The 20,098-nt window shown below is 41.0% G+C and overlaps 1 protein-coding gene across 2 annotated transcripts in view; it reads right to left on the bottom strand.

The window, feature by feature from the left end:
• Positions 1-20,098, bottom strand: part of LOC109431331 (serine-rich adhesin for platelets-like) — a 339,832-nt gene that overhangs the window by 95,354 nt on the left and 224,380 nt on the right. For both annotated transcript variants that reach the window (XM_062847009.1, XM_062847010.1), the window contains exon 7: positions 941-2,732. In XM_062847009.1, coding sequence (XP_062702993.1) covers positions 941-2,732 — 1,792 coding nt within the window. The remainder of the gene's footprint in view (positions 1-940; positions 2,733-20,098) is intronic.

Raw genomic sequence — 20,098 nt, 5'->3', positions numbered from 1 at the left:
ACGATAGAGGAACTGCGTATGCATGATGACTGGGACATGTGGAAACCAACTATTGGCGACGAAATGAGTTCATTGGTAAAACACAACACTTGGATTTTTATGGTGAAACGAAGTGCGGACGAAGGAAGAGCTGACAAATATAAGGCGAGGCTTGTTGCAAGCGGTTTCACACAAAAACACGGTTTTGATTATTTGGAAACCTACTCCCCGGTTACTAAGCTGGAGACACTACGAGCGGTTCTTGCATTGGCCAACAGAGACCGTATGTTTGTTCACCGAATGAACGTAAAAACCGCCTCAAAGTGGGCGTAAAGTGGATGGCAGCGTCTTATTGGAGACTCGACTGTAACTGCCGCTTATGAACTTGATTTAAAACTATGAAATTAGAGAAAATTAACTTAACCCTCGAGCAGTCGCGTCTTTGGCTACCTGCAGCGACGCCGCGCTCACGCTGTGTACCACAAGCGTGCATTTTTATTGTGCGTGTACTCAGTACATGACGCGACCGCTCCCGGGTTGAAAAATACTGTTACATGGAATAATTTTGAGAAAATTTACTAAAAAATTGTCAAAGGTACTCCATTTTATAATACATACTGTCAGATGTTAAATGCCAATATAGAATGATCTGTTTTTAATGCGCTGTAATGTTGAATGAGATAAAAAAAAAACACACACATTTAATGATTCGATATTTACAACAAGAAAACACCAGCATAAAATTAAGAAAATATTTGTTTACGATGAAAAAGGAGCCAAATAGATTCAAAAGTGGGATCAAACACAAATCAAAACGACACACATCAAAACACACCGGAAATCGAAAAATAAAACAGATAGCTCTCTCTCTCTATATTCACAGTATCATCATAAAAATCACACAGCTCACTGCCGAGAGCTTATCCCGCCCGTCAAAACATCGATTTATTCCGATACTCACTCGTTGAACTGTTGGACCTGGCACCGGCCCCGGTTCCCATCCCGGCGCTACCTCCGCCGTCCATCTTCAGCTCCCGGTTGTTCATCTGATAGCTGCTGTCATCGTCGGGATTATCGCTAAAGTTAATCACGTTAATATTGTACGTGACGGTGGACGATTGTCGCTTGCGCTGCAGTCCCGGGTGGTGAATCGGCGACGGGGTCATAATCGACGGTGGCATCATCGTCGTTGCCGCCGTCGTTGTCGTCGCCGCCGCCGAGGTCGTGACTGGTCCCGGCACCGAAGTCTGCTGCAGTTGCTGATTGTTCAAACTGTCGTTTCGGATGTTTTCGATTATGATGTCCGGGTTGTTTACGACCGGTCCCGGATCGACGGGGTGGTCCACCGGGTTGACACTGTCCTCGTTGGATGGATCGCGGGATGCATCGGGACCGCCGTTAGCGCTAGGAACTTGAAGTTTTGTGCTCGGACTCATCGCCACTAGATCTAGAGATATGGTGGAAGCTTCGCTCAGGACGTTTATCGGGCTTCCGGAATCGGTCAGCGCCGTCAACGGTTTCAGACTATCGACGACGGTGGTGCTACTGCTAGTTGGTGGTGGTGGTACTGGTTTATCACAATTTCGGCGGCGTTCGTTTTCCCGCGAGATTGCCTCCGGAAGCAACCCGGCCGAGTGCGGTGGTGAACCCGCCGACGCGATGGCCGATATCAGGTCCATTACGAAGCTGCCTTCGGCGTGGCTTAGATTACTATCACTAACTGTGCTACTTTGGTTTGCCGTTATACTACTACTATTCACAACTTTGAGATTGAAAGATTTGATGAGGACGTTCTCCTCTGCGCAAGCGGACACAACCTCTTTGGGACTGGTTGGACTCAGCGGTCTGGTTCCACTGAACCCGTGGTCAAAACAACCGATCAGGATATCCGGGGTATCGTTCATTGCGGTGGTTGTCGCCGGGGCTGCCGTCCCGCTGTCTCCGTTCAACACTATCTTAAATATATCGTCTTTTTTCTCTGTACAGGCCTTTAAGTTCTTCAAACTCTTCAACAAGTCCTCATCTCCCTGGAAGGCAACCGTAAAATCTGAATCGCTCAAGGCGTAGATCAGATGATCGTCCTTCGATCTATCCTTATTGCTACTTTTCTTCAAGCTGGAGCTGTTCTTCCCCAGCAGCCCCAGCCGTTGACACCGCTGCTTCTGTATCATGGTTAGGAAATCCGACTCACTGGCCGCAATCTGGTGCCGTTTGTGCGTGTTAACTTCCTTCTCCGCCGCCGAGCTGTTCTTGTTCAGCGACGACGTCACGTTGATCAGGTCAATTATGTTATTACTGGACCGATTGTCATCGTTCTTGTTGTTCAGCTTCTTTTCGGAAGCCGTCCGATTATTGTTGTTGTTGGTATTGCTATTGTTGAGATTGCTTGCGTCGTTATCGCCCTTGCAGCTGCCGCCCTTGATGTACGACTTGAGCAGGCTGTTCTTCGAGAAGAACGGTTGGAAGAAGTTGATTTGCTTGAAGCTTTCCTTCCGCGAAGGCCTCCGCTGTTGATTCTCCTTGACGTGGATAGGCTCGCTGCCCGAGTAGCGCAGGTTGTTCTCGTATTGGAGCGGGAATATGGATCCGACGGAATCGGACGCTTTGATTTTGGTTTCGTTCTTGTACTCGAGGTCTCGCAGGTCGATGCTGCTTCGACTGAGCCTTCGCGGGGGTGACGATGGGACCAGAAAGTCATCGTCGTTCTCCATGACGTTTCCGTCGGTGTTGACGATCGTTGGCACGATGGGGATCTGCAGATGAGAAGAGATATATTTGCTCTGTTAGTTAAGTAGATAAAGAAAATGAGAAAAAGGGGGACATCAGAAACCGATAGATCCTAAGATATGCTTATGTGGTTATTAACTGTGAAACCACAGAAGGTCATCAACTAAAAAAGCGTTTTATACAATTTTGAAACAAAGACGACGGCTAAAAGCCGACTAAAAACCAACGACTAAAAGAAAGCTAGGAGACCAGAAGACTAGAAGACCCAGAACACCCAAAAGATCCAGAGGACTCAGAAGACCCAGAAGACCCAGAAGACCCAGAAGACTCGAAGACCCAGAAGACCAGAAGACCAGAAGACCCAGAAGACCCAGAAGACCCATAAGACAAAGAAGACCCAGAAGATCCAGAAGACCCAGAAGATCCAGAAGATTCAGAAGACCCAGAAGACCCAGAAGACCCAGAAGACCCAGAAGACCCAGAAGACCCAGAAGACCCAGAAGACCCAGAAGACCCAGAAGACCCAGAAGACCCAGAAGACCCAGAAGACCCAGAAGACCCAGAAGACCCAGAAGACCCAGAAGACCCAGAAGACCCAGAAGACCCAGAAGACCCAGAAGACCCAGAAGACCCAGAAGACCCAGAAGACCCAGAAGACCCAGAAGACCCAGAAGACCCAGAAGACCCAGAAGACCCAGAAGACCCAGAAGACCCAGAAGACCCAGAAGACCCAGAAGACCCAGAAGACCCAGAAGACCCAGAAGACCCAGAAGACCCAGAAGACCCAGAAGACCCAGAAGACCCAGAAGACCCAGAAGACCCAGAAGACCCAGAAGACCCAGAAGACCCAGAAGACCCAGAAGACCCAGAAGACCCAGAAGACCCAGAAGACCCAGAAGACCCAGAAGACCCAGAAGACCCAGAAGACCCAGAAGACCCAGAAGACCCAGAAGACCCAGAAGACCCAGAAGACCCAGAAGACCCAGAAGACCCAGAAGACCCAGAAGACCCAGAAGACCCAGAAGACCCAGAAGACCCAGAAGACCCAGAAGACCCAGAAGACCCAGAAGACCCAGAAGACCCAGAAGACCCAGAAGACCCAGAAGACCCAGAAGACCCAGAAGACCCAGAAGACCCAGAAGACCCAGAAGACCCAGAAGACCCAGAAGACCCAGAAGACCCAGAAGACCCAGAAGACCCAGAAGACCCAGAAGACCCAGAAGCCCCAGAAGACCCAGAAGACCCAGAAGACCCAGAAGACCCAGAAGACCCAGAAGACCCAGAAGACCCAGAAGACCCAGAAGACCCAGAAGACCCAGAAGACCCAGAAGACCCAGAAGACCCAGAAGACCCAGAAGACCCAGAAGACCCAGAAGACCCAGAAGACCCAGAAGACCCAGAAGACCCAGAAGACCCAGAAGACCCAGAAGACCCAGAAGACCCAGAAGACCCAGAAGACCCAGAAGACCCAGAAGACCCAGAAGACCCAGAAGACCCAGAAGACCCAGAAGACCCAGAAGACCCAGAAGACCCAGAAGACCCAGAAGACCCAGAAGACCCAGAAGACCCAGAAGACCCAGAAGACCCAGAAGACCCAGAAGACCCAGAAGACCCAGAAGACCCAGAAGACCCAGAAGACCCAGAAGACCCAGAAGACCCAGAAGACCCAGAAGACCCAGAAGACCCAGAAGACCCAGAAGACCCAGAAGACCCAGAAGACCCAGAAGACCCAGAAGACCCAGAAGACCCAGAAGACCCAGAAGACCCAGAAGACCCAGAAGACCCAGAAGACCCAGAAGACCCAGAAGACCCAGAAGACCCAGAAGACCCAGAAGACCCAGAAGACCCAGAAGACCCAGAAGACCCAGAAGACCCAGAAGACCCAGAAGACCCAGAAGACCCAGAAGACCCAGAAGACCCAGAAGACCCAGAAGACCCAGAAGACCCAGAAGACCCAGAAGACCCAGAAGACCCAGAAGACCCAGAAGACCCAGAAGACCCAGAAGACCCAGAAGACCCAGAAGACCCAGAAGACCCAGAAGACCCAGAAGACCCAGAAGACCCAGAAGACCCAGAAGACCCAGAAGACCCAGAAGACCCAGAAGACCCAGAAGACCCAGAAGACCCAGAAGACCCAGAAGACCCAGAAGACCCAGAAGACCCAGAAGACCCAGAAGACCCAGAAGACCCAGAAGACCCAGAAGACCCAGAAGACCCAGAAGACCCAGAAGACCCAGAAGACCCAGAAGACCCAGAAGACCCAGAAGACCCAGAAGACCCAGAAGACCCAGAAGACCCAGAAGACCCAGAAGACCCAGAAGACCCAGAAGACCCAGAAGACCCAGAAGACCCAGAAGACCCAGAAGACCCAGAAGACCCAGAAGACCCAGAAGACCCAGAAGACCCAGAAGACCCAGAAGACCCAGAAGACCCAGAAGACCCAGAAGACCCAGAAGACCCAGAAGACCCAGAAGACCCAGAAGACCCAGAAGACCCAGAAGACCCAGAAGACCCAGAAGACCCAGAAGACCCAGAAGGCCCAGAAGACCCAGAAGACCCAGAAGACCCAGAAGACCCAGAAGACCCAGAAGACCCAGAAGACCCAGAAGACCCAGAAGACCCAGAGGACCCAGAAGACCCAGAAGACCCGGAAGACCCAGAAGACCCAGAAGACCCAGAAGACCCAGAAGACTCAGACGACTCGATGGCCGGAAAACCCAGAAGACCCAGAAGACTCAGACGACTCGATGGCCGGAAAACCACAAGACCAGAAATCCAGAAGACCAGAAATCCAGAAGACCAAAAGACCAGAAGATCAGAAGACCTGAAAATCAGAAATCAGAAGACCAAAAGATCAGAAGATCAGAAAACCAGCAAACCAGAAGACAAGACGACTCGATGGCCAGAAGACCACAAGACCAAAAGACCAGGAAACCAGAAAATCAGAAGACCAGAAGACCAACAGACCAGGAAACCAGAAGACCTGAAAACCAGAAACCAGAAGACCACAAGACCAAAAGATCAGAAGATCAGAATACCAGCAAACCAGAAGACTCGATATCCAAAGGATCACAAGACCAGAAGATCAGAAGACCAGCAAACCAGAAGACAAGACGACTTGATGGCCAGAAGAACACAATACCAGAAGACTGCAAACCAGAAAACCAGAAGATCAGGGGACCAGCGGAACAGAAGACCAGAAAACCAGAAGACCAGAAGACCAAGAGAGCAAGACACCAGAAGACCAGTAAACCAGAAGACCAGAAGTCAGAAGACCTGAAAACCAGACGACCAGAAGAACAAAAAAAAACAAAAGATCATAAAAACAAAAGACCAGTAGGCTACAATTCCAGAAGACCAAGGACCAAAATACCAGAAGACCAGGGGACCAGAAGAACAGAAGACCAGAAGATCACAAGACCAGAAAATCAGAAGACCAGCGAATCAGAAGACCAGAATTCCCGATGGCCAGAAGACCACAAGATCAGGAGACCAGAAAAACAGAAGACCAGAAGACCACAAGACCATAAGACCAGGGAACCAGAAGACGATAAGACCAGAAGATCAGAAGACCAGAAAACCAGAAAACCAGAAGACCAGAAGACCAGAAGACCAGAAGACCAGTAGACCAGAAGCCCAGAAGATCAGTAGACCAGAAGACCAGAAGACTAGAAGACCAGAAGACCAGAAGATCAGAAAACTAGAAGACCAGAAGCCCAGAAGATCAGAAGACCAGAACATCAAAATCCAATTCCAATCCAAATCCAATCCAAATCCAATCCAAATCCAATCCAAATCCAATCCAAATCCAATCCAAATCCAATCCAAATCCAATCCAAATCCAATCCAAATCCAATCCAAATCCAATCCAAATCCAATCCAAATCCAATCCAAATCCAATCCAAATCCAATCCAAATCCAATCCAAATCCAATCCAAATCCAATCCAAATCCAATCCAAATCCAATCCAAATCCAATCCAAATCCAATCCAAATCCAATCCAAATCCAATCCAAATCCAATCCAAATCCAATCCAAATCCAATCCAAATCCAATCCAAATCCAATCCAAATCCAATCCAAATCCAATCCAAATCCAATCCAAATCCAATTCAAATCCAATCCAAATCCAATCCAAATCCAATCCAAATCCAATCCAAATCCAATCCAAATCCAATCCAAATCCAAACCAAATCCAATCCAAATCCAATCCAAATCCAATCCAAATCCAATCCAAATCCAATCCAAATCCAATCCAAATCCAATCCAAATCCAATCCAAATCCAATCCAAATCCAATCCAAATCCAATCCAAATCCAATCCAAATCCAATCCAAATCCAATCCAAATCCAATCCAAATCCAATCCAAATCCAATCCAAATCCAATCCAAATCCAATCCAAATCCAATCCAAATCCAATCCAAATCCAATCCAAATCCAATCCAAATCCAATCCAAATCCAATCCAAATCCAATCCAAATCCAATCCAAATCCAATCCAAATCCAATCCAAATCCAATCCAAATCCAATCCAAATCCAATCCAAATCCAATCCAAATCCGATCCAAATTCAATCCAAATGCACATCCAATCCAAATCCAATCCAAATCCAATCCAAATCCAATCCAAATCCAATCCAAATCCAATCCAAATCCAATCCAAATCCAATCCAAATCCAATCCAAATCCAATCCAAATCCAATCCAAATCCAATCCAAATCCAATCCAAATCTTATCCAAATCCAATCCAAATCCAAACCAAATCCAATCCAAATCCAATCCAAATCCAATCCAAATCCAATCCAAATCCAATCCAAATCCAATCCAAATCCAATCCAAATCCAATCCAAATCCAATCCAAATCCAATCCAAATCCGATCCAAATTCAATCTTAATGCAAATCCAATCCAAATCCAATCCAAATCCGATCCAAATCCAATCCAAATCCATTTCAAATCCAATCCAAATCCAATCCAAATCCAATCCAAATCCAATCCAAATCCAATCCAAATCCAATCCAAATCCAATCCAAATCCAATCCAAATCCAATCCAAAACCAATCCAAATCCAATCCAAATCCAATCCAAATCCAATCCAAATCCAATCCAAATCCAATCCAAATCCAATCCAAATCCAAACCAAATCCAATCCAAATCCAATCCAAATCCAATCCAAATCCAATCCAAATCCAATCCAAATCCAATCCAAATCCAATCCAAATCCAATCCAAATTCAATCCAAATCCAATCCAATCCAAATCCAAATCCAATCCAAATCCAATCCAAATCCAATCCAATCCAAATCCAAATTCAATCCAAATCCAATCCAAATCCAATCCAAATCCAATCCAAATCCAATCCAAATCCAATCCAAATCCAATCCAAATCCAATCCAAATTCAATCCAAATCCAATCCAAATTCAATCCAAATCCAATCCAAATCCAATCCAAATCCAATCCAAATTCAATCCAAATCCAAATCCAATCCAAATCCAAATCCAATCCAAATCCAATCCAAATCCAATCCAAATCCAATCCAAATCCAATCCAAATCCAATCCAAATCCAATCCAAACCCAATCCAAATCCAATCCAAATCCAATCCTAATCCAATCCAAATCCAATCGAAATCCAATCCAAATCCAATCCAAATCCAATCCAAATCCAATCCAAATCCAATCCAAATCCAATCCAAATCCAATCCAAACCCAATCCAAATCCAATCCAAATCCAATCCTAATCCAATCCAAATCCAATCGAAATCCAATCCAAATCCAATCCAAATCCAATCCAAATCCAATCCAAATCCAATCCAAATCCAATCCAAATCCAATCCAAATCCAATCCAAATCCAATCCAAATCCAATCCAAATCCAATCCAAATCCAATCCAAATCCAATCCAAATCCAATCCAAATCCAATCCAAATCCAATCCAAATTCAATCCAAATCCAAATCCAATCCAAATCCAAATCCTATCCAAATCCAATCCAAATCCAATCCAAATCCAATCCAAATCCAATCCAAATCCAATCCAAACCCAATCCAAATCCAATCCAAATCCAATCCAAATCCAATCCAAATCCAATCCAAATCCAATCCAAATCCAATCCAAATCCAATCCAAATCCAAACCAAATCCAATCCAAATCCAATCCAAATCCAAATCCAAATCCAATCCAAATCCAATCCAAATCCAATCCAAATCCAATCCAAATCCAATCCAAATCCAATCCAAATCCAATCCAAATCCAATCCAAATCCAATCCAAATCCAATCCAAATCCAATCCAAATTCAATCCAAATCCAATCCAATCCAAATCCAAATCCAATCCAATCCAAATCCAATCCAAATCCAATCCTAATCCAATCCAAATCCAATCCAATCCAAATCCAAATTCAATCCAAATCCAATCCAAATCCAATCCAAATCCAATCCAAATCCAATCCAAATCCAATCCAAATTCAATCCAAATCCAATCCAAATCCAATCCAAATCCAATCCAAATCCAATCCAAATCCAATCCAAATTCAATCCAAATCCAAATCCAATCCAAATCCAAATCCAATCCAAATCCAATCCAAATCCAATCCAAATCCAATCCAAATCCAATCCAAATCCAATCCAAACCCAATCCAAATCCAATCCAAATCCAATCCTAATCCAATCCAAATCCAATCCAAATCCAATCCAAATCCAATCCAAATCCAATCCAAATCCAATCCAAATCCAATCCAAATCCAATCCAAATCCAATCCAAATCCAATCCAAATCCAATCCAAATCCAATCCAAATCCAATCCAAATTCAATCCAAATCCAATCCAATCCAAATCCAAATCCAATCCAAATCTAATCCAAATCCAATCCAAATCCAATCCAAATTCAATCCAAATCCAATCCAAATCCAATCCAAATCCAATCCAAATCCAATCCAAATTCAATCCAAATCCAAATCCAATCCAAATCCAAATCCAATCCAAATCCAATCCAAATCCAATCCAAATCCAATCCAAATCCAATCCAAATCCAATCCAAACCCAATCCAAATCCAATCCAAATCCAATCCTAATCCAATCCAAATCCAATCGAAATCCAATCCAAATCCAATCCAAATCCAATCGAAATCCAATCCAAATCCAATCCAAATCCAATCCAAATCCAATCCAAATCCAATCCAAATTCAATCCAAATCCAATCCAAATCCAATCCAAATCCAATCCAAATCCAATCCAAATCCAATCCAAATTCAATCCAAATCCAAATCCAATCCAAATCCAAATCCAATCCAAATCCAATCCAAATCCAATCCAAATCCAATCCAAATCCAATCCAAATCCAATCCAAACCCAATCCAAATCCAATCCAAATCCAATCCTAATCCAATCCAAATCCAATCGAAATCCAATCCAAATCCAATCCAAATCCAATCCAAATCCAATCCAAATCCAATCCAAATCCAATCCAAATCCAATCCAAATCCAATCCAAATCCAATCCAAATCCAATCCAAATCCAATCCAAATCCAATCCAAATCCAATCCAAATCCAATCCAAATCCAATCCAAATCCAATCCAAATCCAATCCAAATCCAATCCAAATCCAATCCAAATCCAATCCAAATCCAATCCAAATCCAATCCAAATCCAATCCAAATCCAATCCAAATCCAATCCAAATCCAATCCAAATCCAATCCAAATTCAATCCAAATCCAATCCAAATCCAATCCAAATCCAATCCAAATCCAATCCAAATCCAATCCAAATCCAATCCAAATCCAATCCAAATCCAATCCAAATCCAATCCAAATCCAATCCAAATCCAATCCAAATCCAATCCAAATCCAATCCAAATCCAATCCAAATCCAATCCAAATCCAATCCAAATCCAATCCAAATTCAATCCAAATCCAATCCAATCCAAATCCAAATCCAATCCAAATCCAATCCAAATTCAATCCAAATCCAAATCCAATCCAAATCCAAATCCAATCCAAATCCAATCCAAATCCAATCCAAATCCAATCCAAATCCAATCCAAATCCAATCCAAACCCAATCCAAATCCAATCCAAATCCAATCCTAATCCAATCCAAATCCAATCGAAATCCAATCCAAATCCAATCCAAATCCAATCCAAATCCAATCCAAATCCAATCCAAATCCAATCCAAATCCAATCCAAATCCAATCCAAATCCAATCCAAATCCAATCCAAATCCAATCCAAACCCAATCCAAATCCAATCCAAATCCAATCCTAATCCAATCCAAATCCAATCGAAATCCAATCCAAATCCAATCCAAATCCAATCCAAATCCAATCCAAATCCAATCCAAATCCAATCCAAATCCAATCCAAATCCAATCCAAATCCAATCCAAATCCAATCCAAATCCAATCCAAATCCAATCCAAATCCAATCCAAATCCAATCCAAATCCAATCCAAATCCAATCCAAATCCAATCCAAATTCAATCCAAATCCAAATCCAATCCAAATCCAAATCCTATCCAAATCCAATCCAAATCCAATCCAAATCCAATCCAAATCCAATCCAAATCCAATCCAAACCCAATCCAAATCCAATCCAAATCCAATCCAAATCCAATCCAAATCCAATCCAAATCCAATCCAAATCCAATCCAAATCCAATCCAAATCCAATCCAAATCCAAACCAAATCCAATCCAAATCCAATCCAAATCCAAATCCAAATCCAATCCAAATCCAATCCAAATCCAATCCAAATCCAATCCAAATCCAATCCAAATCCAATCCAAATCCAATCCAAATCCAATCCAAATCCAATCCAAATCCAATCCAAATCCAATCCAAATCCAATCCAAATTCAATCCAAATCCAATCCAATCCAAATCCAAATCCAATCCAAATCCAATCCAAATCCAATCCAAATCCAATCCAAATCCAATCCAATCCAAATCCAAATTCAATCCAAATCCAATCCAAATCCAATCCAAATCCAATCCAAATCCAATGCAAATCCAATCCAAATCCAATCCAAATTCAATCCAAATCCAATCCAAATCCAATCCAAATCCAATCCAAATCCAATCCAAATCCAATCCAAATTCAATCCAAATCCAAATCCAATCCAAATCCAAATCCAATCCAAATCCAATCCAAATCCAATCCAAATCCAATCCAAATCCAATCCAAATCCAATCCAAACCCAATCCAAATCCAATCCAAATCCAATCCTAATCCAATCCAAATCCAATCCAAATCCAATCCAAATCCAATCCAAATCCAATCCAAATCCAATCCAAATCCAATCCAAATCCAATCCAAATCCAATCCAAATCCAATCCAAATCCAATCCAAATCCAATCCAAATTCAATCCAAATCCAATCCAATCCAAATCCAAATCCAATCCAAATCTAATCCAAATCCAATCCAAATCCAATCCAAATTCAATCCAAATCCAATCCAAATCCAATCCAAATCCAATCCAAATCCAATCCAAATTCAATCCAAATCCAAATCCAATCCAAATCCAAATCCAATCCAAATCCAATCCAAATCCAATCCAAATCCAATCCAAATCCAATCCAAATCCAATCCAAACCCAATCCAAATCCAATCCAAATCCAATCCTAATCCAATCCAAATCCAATCGAAATCCAATCCAAATCCAATCCAAATCCAATCGAAATCCAATCCAAATCCAATCCAAATCCAATCCAAATCCAATCCAAATCCAATCCAAATTCAATCCAAATCCAATCCAAATCCAATCCAAATCCAATCCAAATCCAATCCAAATCCAATCCAAATTCAATCCAAATCCAAATCCAATCCAAATCCAAATCCAATCCAAATCCAATCCAAATCCAATCCAAATCCAATCCAAATCCAATCCAAATCCAATCCAAACCCAATCCAAATCCAATCCAAATCCAATCCTAATCCAATCCAAATCCAATCGAAATCCAATCCAAATCCAATCCAAATCCAATCCAAATCCAATCCAAATCCAATCCAAATCCAATCCAAATCCAATCCAAATCCAATCCAAATCCAATCCAAATCCAATCCAAATCCAATCCAAATCCAATCCAAATCCAATCCAAATCCAATCCAAATCCAATCCAAATCCAATCCAAATCCAATCCAAATCCAATCCAAATCCAATCCAAATCCAATCCAAATCCAATCCAAATCCAATCCAAATCCAATCCAAATCCAATCCAAATCCAATCCAAATCCAATCCAAATCCAATCCAAATTCAATCCAAATCCAATCCAAATCCAATCCAAATCCAATCCAAATCCAATCCAAATCCAATCCAAATCCAATCCAAATCCAATCCAAATCCAATCCAAATCCAATCCAAATCCAATCCAAATCCAATCCAAATCCAATCCAAATCCAATCCAAATCCAATCCAAATCCAATCCAAATCCAATCCAAATTCAATCCAAATCCAATCCAATCCAAATCCAAATCCAATCCAAATCCAATCCAAATTCAATCCAAATCCAAATCCAATCCAAATCCAAATCCAATCCAAATCCAATCCAAATCCAATCCAAATCCAATCCAAATCCAATCCAAATCCAATCCAAACCCAATCCAAATCCAATCCAAATCCAATCCTAATCCAATCCAAATCCAATCGAAATCCAATCCAAATCCAATCCAAATCCAATCCAAATCCAATCCAAATCCAATCCAAATCCAATCCAAATCCAATCCAAATCCAATCCAAATCCAATCCAAATCCAATCCAAATCCAATCCAAATCCAATCCAAATCCAATCCAAATCCAATCCAAATCCAATCCAAATCCAATCCAAATCCAATCCAAATCCAATCCAAATCCAATCCAAATCCAATCCAAATCCAATCCAAATCCAATCCAAATCCAATCCAAATCCAATCCAAATCCAATCCAAATCCAATCCAAATTCAATCCAAATCCAATCCAATCCAAATCCAAATCCAATCCAAATCCAATCCAAATCCAATCCAACCTAAAACCTGCTCTAATGTTGGTAATTCTGAACCCGTTTTCTGACATGTAGTCGTTCCATTTTTATGTTTTTCAATCCCAAAACCGTCAGAAAACCTCTGCCATCGCGTTGATTGAAATGCAATTGAAATGGGTTCCATATACAGGGGATGGCCAAAATGTTTGGGATAGGCAACTTTTTTTCTCTTACAAAAAAATTCAACATGCTGTAACTTTTCATAGAGTGCATAAAAAAATCCCAAATTTTGACTGTTTGTCAACCTATTATATGTGCATCTTTGGTACAAATTTGGGCTCGATTGATTAATTTTTCGCGAAGTTAGAACCGTTCGGGTAAAACACCTTTTTTTAGACAACTCGTTTTTGAGCTGTCATATCTCGGAAACCAGTGAGCCGAATTGAATGAATTTTTTAACGTTTATCAACAATGTATTGATACTTAATACGACGTTATAAAATGTAATATTTTCTCACGGCGAATTAAGTTATACCGGGTTGAAGTTTTTACCCATATAGAGGAAAATAAGTCAAATTTACAAAACCACACAAAAATTATTAAATGTGTTCTTCCTTCAATCTAAATAGGCTCTAATATATCTGATTAGAGATAATTTGAGAACAGAAGTGGAAAATCTTTGGATATTAACACCAAAATTTATTGACATTAATGTTAAAAAATTACATTTTTTCGAGAAAAATCCAAAAAGTGTCAATGCATGATAACTTTTTTCAATGTTTAAAAAGTACCTTTGTTTTAATGGTTTGTGAAGCATTAACACATTGTTAGTGTACGTTCAGAATTTCATTCAATTCGGTTCACTGGCTTCCGAGATATGACAGCTCAAAAATGAGTTGTCTAAAAAAAGGTGTTTTACCCGAACGGTTCTAACTTTGCGAAATATTAATCAATCGAGCCCAAATTTGTACCAATGATGCACATTTAACAGGTTGACAAACAGTCAAAATTTGAGATTTTTTGATGCACTCTATGAAAAGTTATAACATGTTGAACTTTTTAGTGAGGGAAAAAAAGTTGCCTATCCCAAACATTTTGGCCATCCCCTGTACGTGGAAAAAGGTTCCCCATTTCAGAGAACTGCCATATCCGCATCGTCCGTTTGGGAATGATGCAGTCCGTCCACCTTCGCTGGCTGTAAAGATTCTCGTTTTCGCCCTGTTTTGGTTCCGATGGGTGCGTTTGAACCTTTTGTCCTTTTTTTCACCGCAATTCGAGAGGTGAATTCCAAGTTTGGTGGAAAATCATCCCCGCTTCGAAATAAGACCACCCAAGTAACCGGATTGAGGACCATGTGTGGGTCCATGTGTGGGAGACGATAACCCTTTTCCCAAATGTTGGCGCAAATAACAATGAGGCCGGAACAGAGACACATTTTCCAGTTTGGCAAAGGGTTCACGTTCTGGACCGCATTCAATTAACGCTGTATCGTGGTAGTATGTAACCGCAAATATTGGTTCAGGGTTCGTATTGTTAAACGATTGTATGACGTTTGGAGGGCCTAAAACTTGGGCGCAGCGTTGCTGATTGTGAATGTTTGATTTTCTGCCTTTCTTTGTGGAATGACAAAGATCTTTGTGAAAGCAAAGTCGTTTGAGTTAATAAATCTGTTGGTAAACATGTAGGAATTGGGACAATTTGTCAGACATAGAGTTTCTTTAAATACCTCCATTAAACATAACTTATGAAAAGACAATTTTCATAGCATCGGCGTATTGGCAAGAACATGGACGTAAAAACTTTCATGGGATCAACATTCTTAATAATGCAATCAAAACAAGTGACTTCCTTGAAAGCTTGATTTGATCAATGCCGTTGCTTCCCGCGCCCAGTGAGGCAATAAAATAAAAAGCAACAAAAATTACAAACATAAAATCGTTTATGTTTGCCTTAAATATCCTCACCCAACTGCGCCCGCCAAAGTAGTCACCTACAATAATACTAACTGCTCGATGCTATACTACGTTGGATGAGTGAGTGGTGTGAGGCTTACGAATCAAACACCACTTACTTCCGGTCCAACCACCACCGCTGGCCTCATCCGGAACAGAACGTTCGTGATACTTTTGCTAGCAATCGTTCGCGGTAAATGCCTTCTTCTAGTACATCAAAGAACCTCTCGTCACAACCACAATCGTTCGTTGGAAAAGCATTTAGTCCTCTCTCGTCAGCCGTGAGTAGGTGGTTTGCCCACCCTCCTGGCCCGATGGCGGTAACGTCTTGCCAAATTTACGGTTGTGTAAGGGTATTTTTAGCGACCCAAAGCGTCTGCAAATAAACGATGTGGCGGTGGTTTGTTGTACTGGCTAACGAGCGTTTGCTGGTTGAGCGATTTGTAAAAATACTTTTGAGATGTCGTTATATTTAATTTAATTTTGTTGAAAAACAACTTGCGCTAGTGAATGATTTGTGTTTTCCGTTTGTGTCCCTAAAAATCTTTACTGTTTAAGAATAATAATGTTCTTTTCTTTTTGAGAATATTTTTAACTTTCCATGTATTTCTTTAGAATTCCTTGGAGGAATTCCTCCAGGAATATTATCAGAATGGCCTTCAAAAGTTTCTTTTGGGATTCTTCTCAAAACTTTCCTTTTTTTCAGGAATTCCTCCAAAAATTTCTTCAAAGGGTATATTTAACCCTCGAGCAGTCGCGTCTCTGACTACCTGCAACGACGCCACGCTCACGCTATGTACCAAAAGCGTGCATTTTTAATGGTGTGTGTACTTAGTACACGACGCGGCCGCTCTCGGGTTAAGAGACTCGGAGGTTCTGTCAAAAATTTCTAAAATTTCTGTAGGATTTGTCTTTAGAAACTTATATTTTGTTTTCCAGGAACTCTTTCAGATATTATTGTAAAAATTTCTCCCGGTTGCTTCCTTCTCCAGCTAACCAACAAGCACTTTAATAAGCCGTATTTCAGAACTATATCTACATTCCACTGCTTACTGCTGTCTCATGGCAGTTCAACTGCTTAACTGCCCTAAATTAGCAACTGAACTGCTACAGCAAATGTGACACATGTTTCGTAGCATTTCAAATGCACGGTCTTCAAACAAAAACATACTCTCCAGCTCATCCGAAATTGTATTAATTACCTCTTTAGGAAGCACAAAGTGAAAAAATGAAAGGGAGAGAGATGGAAAAGGATGCGCGAGAAGTAGTGTGGAATTCGAAATATACATATGTTTGTTTCCATTTTCTACAGTTTGATGGATAAACATTCAATCAACCAGAACCAGCATTTAAGCAGCACTCAAGGCACATATACGGCTGATTTTGATTCAATGACCTACTGTAAAAGCACATTTCAACTGCTTATTGGTTACCTGGATCATGTATTACTCCATATATTTAGGAATACTTTTAGGTATTTAGTTACATATTCCTCTAGAAAACTTGAAAACAAGAGATTCATCTGGAGGTTCATCCAGGGGTTTCTCCAGAAGTGCCTCCAGGTATTCCACCAGGAATTGCTCAGGATGTTGACCAACCTTTCTTCTGGGATTGTTTCAGAAAATTTACCGGTGACGCTAAAGGGATTTTTCCGAAAAAACTCTCAGTATTTTTATTAGAATAACCAGCCACAGAAATCCAATGTCGCGACTGTTCGTGTGACTAACATCTAGATTGCCTCGCCCTTACAGCGTCAGTAGCGGTACTATAAGTGTCAAATAACTTTTGTTTACTAAAACAAAAGGTCCTCTTCAAGATGGGTACTTAAAAATAATCAATTATTACAACTAAGGTTATTAAAATGATTAAATAGGAAAACTGAGTACAGCGCCATTGGCATTCTAGTGTATTTCTATTGTATTTTTTTTAGAATTTTTCAAGAAATTCGTCTTTAATAACCTGTAGATGGTTCTTCAGTTCTTCTAGGAATTCTTTCAAAGATACCGTTCATTTTTTTCCAGAAATTTATTCAGTAGTGGCTCTCTAAAGAATCCTTCCAGTCTCTTTTTTTTTTGTTTCTGCAGGATTGCCGTCCTAAATTTCTCCCTTCAGGATATTTTGTTTACTACTCTTTTTAGAATTTGCATAGTAAATTCTCCTAAGAATTCCTCCAGAGGTATCTCTAGGAGTTCATGCAAGGTTTCATTCAGAAAATCCTCCAGAATTCCCTCAGTATTTCTTTCTGCAACCTCTGCAGAGATTTGGGCAGACGTTTTTTTTAAGAGATTCATTTTGAAATTCCTCTACGAATTGAGACATCAAAGCAATTTAAAATTTTCTCTTGGAATTACTTCCAGAGTTCCTACAGAAGCTTCTCATATTTTTTTAAAGGAGGTATCTAATGAGTTTTTTTTTTCAGATATTCTCCCAGACATTCATCCAGGAAATCATTCAGAGATAGCTTCAGGAATTGCTTCTGGATTTCTTCTATGGTTTCTGAAGGATTTCAATTCCGACGGAATAACTGTAAGATTTTAGAGAGAATTTTAGTGGAATTTCAGAATGATCTTCATGGAGAAACTTTGAATGTCTGAAAGAATTCCTGAGTAAATTTCTGAAAAATCTCTGTGGAAATCTCTATAAGTACCTTTCAATGAATCAAAGAAACATCAGAAGCTGGAACATTCTTAGAAGGATCTCAGGATGAATTTCTGATATACTTTATGGAAAAGTACATTGAGAAACTCCTCGGTAAATCAGTACGATTTCTATAAAGATGTGATTAAGAAAAATTCAGAAGAGAACCTCGGATTTTTATTAAATATTGTTAGAGCAATTTGTGATCGTATTTCTGAAGGAATTCCCGTAGGAATATCTGGATAATTGCCTAGATATGCTTATGTAAACATCACAGGATCGATTCGACTAAATTTCTAAAAGGATCCGTGGAAGAATTCAAAGTAATAAACTAAAAGGAAATGCTGAAGAAATTTCTGGAGAAATTCTCTGGCAGAGTTTCAGAAGGCACCCATGGAATTCTACTAAATAAAATTATTTGGAAAATTTCTGGAGAAATTCCTGAGGTAATATCTGAAGGAAGCCCTGGGGGGCATCCATAAAGTACGTCACGCTTAGCGGGGCCAAGGGGGTTCTGAAAAGTGTGACAAGCAATGTAATAAACATAGGAAAACCCGCACGAAAGGGAGAGAGTAGTTGAAAATTCCCATTTTCAGCGTGACGTTCTGAATGGATGCCCCTAAAGAAACTTCTTAAAGAATCTTTTGTCGTACTTCTTAAGAAACCGCTGGAAGTGTTTTTGAAAGAAACCTTGGACAACTTTTTAAGAAATCCAAGGAAGGTTTTATGAAGGGGTTCTTAAATTAATCTTTAGAATAAGGAACTTTGGTGAAAATTTTATTTGAATCTGCTTTAGGTCTGGGCTCATTCTAATGTGATGTTTGCAAAGGTTTCGCCAGGTGTAGACTATGTATGGATACTCAAAAATTGTAATACTGTGAAATCCAGGAGCTCCTATGAAACACCCTGACAAAGTTTCTAGAGGAATCCTTGAGAGAGTTCTTGGAGGGATCCCTGAAGGAGCTCCTAGGAGAATCCATAAGGATGTTCCAAGAGATATTCCTGCGGGAGTTCCTAAAGAAATCCCTAAGGTAAATCTTAGAGGAATCTCTGAGGGTACTTCTAGTGGAATCCTGACGTTTCCTTTAGGAATTTCCTCGGGGATTCCTCTAGGAACTCCCTTAAGGATTCCTTATAGGGCTCCCTCAAGGGATTCTTCTAGAAATTTCCTCAGGGATTGCTCTAGGAATTTCCTACAAGATTCCTTTAGAGATTACCTCAGCAATTCCTCTAGGCTATGAATTCTTTCAGGGATATCTCTAGGAACTCCCTCAAGGATTCCTTCAGGAACTCCCTCAGAGATTCCTCCGGAAATTCTCTCAGAGATTCCTTCTGGGTGTTCAATCAGGGATTCCTCCAGAAATTTCTTTCGAGATTCCTCCGGAAATTCCCCCCAGAATTCCCCCAAATACTTCTTCTACGTATCCTCCAAGAATTCCTTCTGGCATTGTTTATGAAGTTTTTCCTGAAACTTCTCCAAGACTTATTTTGGAATTTCTTCTGGGATTATTCCATGAATTTCATTAAGGTTTTCTTTTAGTAATCCTCCAAGTATTTCATTGAGTTTTACTTAGATAGTATATGGGAAGCTTTCAGGATATTTTGCAAGGTTTCCTACACATTCACACTGAATTTTTTATGGGGTTCCTCCTGGTTTTTTTTTTTTTTGTTTGAGATAGCGCCGGAATTCATCCATTAATATTCACAATCGAGCATTTACTCAAGGAATTTTCCAATTAAACCACCATCAAACAAGTTTATTAAAATATCTCAAGAACTTTCACGAATACTATTGTGAAAATTTGTACAAATATTTCTCTTCCGGTAATAATTGTCCAAGAATTCTTCATGATTTTTTGAG

This window comes from Aedes albopictus, chromosome 1 (genome assembly GCF_035046485.1).
Source record: "Aedes albopictus strain Foshan chromosome 1, AalbF5, whole genome shotgun sequence".
In the NCBI taxonomy this organism is placed as follows: domain Eukaryota; kingdom Metazoa; phylum Arthropoda; class Insecta; order Diptera; family Culicidae; genus Aedes; species Aedes albopictus.
This window is presented reverse-complemented; position numbering and strand designations above follow the sequence as displayed.